Source organism: Betta splendens, chromosome 10, assembly GCF_900634795.4.
Source record: "Betta splendens chromosome 10, fBetSpl5.4, whole genome shotgun sequence".
In the NCBI taxonomy this organism is placed as follows: Eukaryota; Metazoa; Chordata; class Actinopteri; order Anabantiformes; family Osphronemidae; genus Betta; species Betta splendens.
Window position 1 is genome coordinate 1,719,360 of NC_040890.2, and position 3,054 is coordinate 1,722,413.

General features: G+C 53.3%; 1 protein-coding gene across 1 annotated transcript; it reads left to right on the forward strand.

Moving 5' to 3' along the window:
• The first annotated feature begins 291 nt into the window (after nucleotides 1-291).
• Nucleotides 292-2,408, forward strand: LOC129604712 (uncharacterized). Its single transcript, XM_055512335.1, has 2 exons — nucleotides 292-659; nucleotides 1,342-2,408. The coding sequence occupies exons 1-2, from the start codon at nucleotides 509-511 to the stop codon at nucleotides 1,980-1,982; spliced, it is 792 nt and encodes a 263-aa protein (XP_055368310.1). The 5' UTR covers nucleotides 292-508; the 3' UTR covers nucleotides 1,983-2,408.
• Nucleotides 2,409-3,054: the final 646 nt, after the last annotated feature.

A 3,054-nucleotide genomic window follows, 5' to 3' on the forward strand; every position in this document is an offset into this window, starting at 1 on the left:
CAGTGGACTGCGGAGGCAGAGGAGGCGTTTCGTCAACTAAAACGCAGTTTTACCACAGCTCTGGTGCTGTGGATGCCCGACCCCCAACGGCAGTTCATTGTGGAGGTTGACGCCTCCAACTTGGGAGTGGGGGCAGTACTCTCCCAGAGGAACCCAACCGACGGTAGGCTCCACCCATGCGCCTTTATGTCGCGGAAACTGTCACCAGCAGAACGCAATTACGATATTGGAGATAGGGAACAGTCAAGGTGGCCTTAGAAGAGTGGAGACACTGGTTGGAGGGGGCCGACCAACCCTTCGTAGTATATACAGACCACAAGAACCTTGAAAACCTAAGAACGGCCAAGCAGCTGAACTCACGTCAGGCCCGGTGGGCTCTGTTTTTTAGCCGCTTTAACTTTCATCTTTCATATCGCCCCGGATCCAAGAATGTTAAGCCGGTTGTCTTATCCCGTCTGCACGACTCACAGCAGGAATCAACGGAGCCCGAGTCCATCCTACCAGCTGGATGTCTGGTGGGAGCGGTTGCCTGGCCAGTGGAGCGACGGGTACGGGATGCCACACGAGACCTCCCAGTTCCACGTGGTGTTCCGCCCAACCGACTGTTTGTACCCCCAGACCTCCGAGGGGAGGTGATCCAGTGGGCCCACGCGTCAGCGGTGAGTGGACATCCGGGGGCACCACGAACCACATTTAGAGTGGGAGAAAGATTCTGGTGGCCAACTATAAAAAAAGACGTACTGGAGTATGTCACGGCTTGTCCCACATGTGCCATGGGCAAGGCGTCCCATCAGCGACCGGCAGGTCTGCTCCAACCCCTGCTGGTACCACATCGCCCATGGTCGCACGTGGCCCTGGATTTTGTGACTGGTCTACCACCCTCCCAGGGGAAAACCGTAGTAATGACGGTGGTAGACCGGTTCTCCAAGCTAGCTCACTTCATTCCATTACCCAAGTTGCCATCAGCCAAAGCTACGGCCCAGGCCATGATGGAACACATGTTTAGGATTCACAGATTCCCGACCGACATTGTGTCTGACCGAGGGCCCCAATTCCGAGGGCCCCAATTCATCTCGCGATTCTGGCGGGAGTTTTGTAGCCTCATTGGGGCAGAGGTTAGCCTATCCTCGGGGTACCACCCCGAGTCCAATGGCCAGGCCGAACGGGCTAACCAGCAGCTGGAGGTGGGACTGCGGCTCCTCGCCTCCAGGAACCCAGGGGCTTGGGCCAGTAAATTGGTATGGGTAGAGTTCTCCCATAACACTCTGCCTTGTGCCTCGACCGGATTAACCCCTTTCCAGTGCGCTTACGGATTCCAGCCACCCCTGTTTCCAGCTCTAGAGGAGGAGGTCCACGTCCCTTCGGCACACGCATTGGTCCGGCGCTGCCGCCTCACATGGTTGCGAGCACGGCGAACCATGCTGCAGGCGCAGGACCGGTACAAGAAGGCGGCGGACCATAAGCGAACCCCTGGTCCGGTATACAAGGTGGGTGACCAAGTCTGGTTGTCCACCAGGGACCTCCGACTACAAGCACAATCACGCAAGTTAACACCGAAATTCATTGGTCCGTACACTATTTCCCGTATCATTAACCCCGTGTCTGTGAGGCTCTCATTGCCCAGAACCATGAAGATACACTCTACGTTCCACATCCGCCGGCTCAAACCCTTCAGGTCGTGTCCCATGGTCCCTCATCACCAGCCACCCACACCTCCACAGGTCATAGATGGAGGCCCCGCCTACACGGTCCGGGACCTCCGCGACTGTAGACGCCGGGGACGGGGCTTTCAGTACCTGGTGGACTGGGAAGGATACGGGCCAGACGAACATTCCTGGGTACCGGCCCGAGACATCCTGGACAAGTCCCTCATCAGGGAGTTCCACGCAGCGCATCCTGAGGCCCCGTCTCCGGAGGGGATGGGGCGACACGACCAGGTTCCCACAGATGAGGAGGAATCCGGATCTGGTCCCTCCTCCTGATGTCCTCCCTCCGCCCACCCTGCTTCGGCGTCCGGCCGGGGGGGGATTCGGGCCCTCCTCCTGCGACCTCCCTCCGCCCGCCCTGGGCGGGGGGGGGGGGCTCCGTTGGCAGACGCCATGGGGGGGTACTGTCATAGTTCACGCCATTTCCTGTTTTATTTTGTAATACTTCCTGTCTCTCAGTTCAGTTCCCGGTTAATTCAGCACACCTGTTAACAGTTAATTAATCAGCACCACTATATAGCCTCCACCCCTCACAGACTCCAGTTGCCAGATTGTTAAGTTCCGCACTTCTTTCCAGCATTTCGTATCTTGTGTTCCGTGTATTGATCCTGACTCCCTTGACTACTGTATCCTGCCTGAACCTTGTCTGTTACCTTTGCCTGGAAAAATACCTTGCCTCTTGTGTATTACCTGGACTGTCCGACTCTACCTGTGGAAATAAAGCCTGTATTTATCCTCAACCTGCCTTTGTGCCGTGCATGTGGGTCCGACGTCTGCCCAAGCCTGACACAGGCAGTGATTGACATCAACCATTCATTCATTATCTAAAAGACTCACCTGAGACTCAGACTTGTAAAGAGGCAGGTTTTAAAAATTTTACTTTGAGCATGGTTGTAATATTATTCCTATCCAGAATCTTGTTCCTGTGTGCATCCTCATTTTTGCCATCTCATTATGTGATAGGCCCACAAAGTGTCTTGTGTCTAAATATCTATGTGTTGCAAAAAAATGATGTTTGACGAACTGTTTCATCACGGGGTGTATCGGTTTGGAATGAAATTATTGCAGTCCCCCACTGAAAGGCACACACTGTGTTTTCCTACACCTGGTGAAACTCTGATAGGATGATGACAGTGTCAAGGTCCATGCAATTCTGGCACTCTGTCCCCCATGCCTAATAATAAAACAATGATGTGAATTCTGAAACATTTACACCATCATAGGAATACATAGTGGTATACATGTTTTTGATCCAGTTGACAATCTCTTAAAAATAACATTTCAGAAGACACTTTGTCTAAATCTAAACTATTATTACTTGTAAAGTTGGCTGTTTCTATGTATTTCT

Coding starts and splice junctions, on each gene's coding strand:
- LOC129604712 (XM_055512335.1), top strand. CDS start 509: ATGTCTGGTGGGAGCGGTTGCCTGGCCAGTGGAGCGACGGGTACGGGA. Junction 660..1,341: donor AGTGGGCCCACGCGTCAGCG/GTGAGTGGACAT, acceptor TTCCAGCTCTAG/AGGAGGAGGTCCACGTCCCT.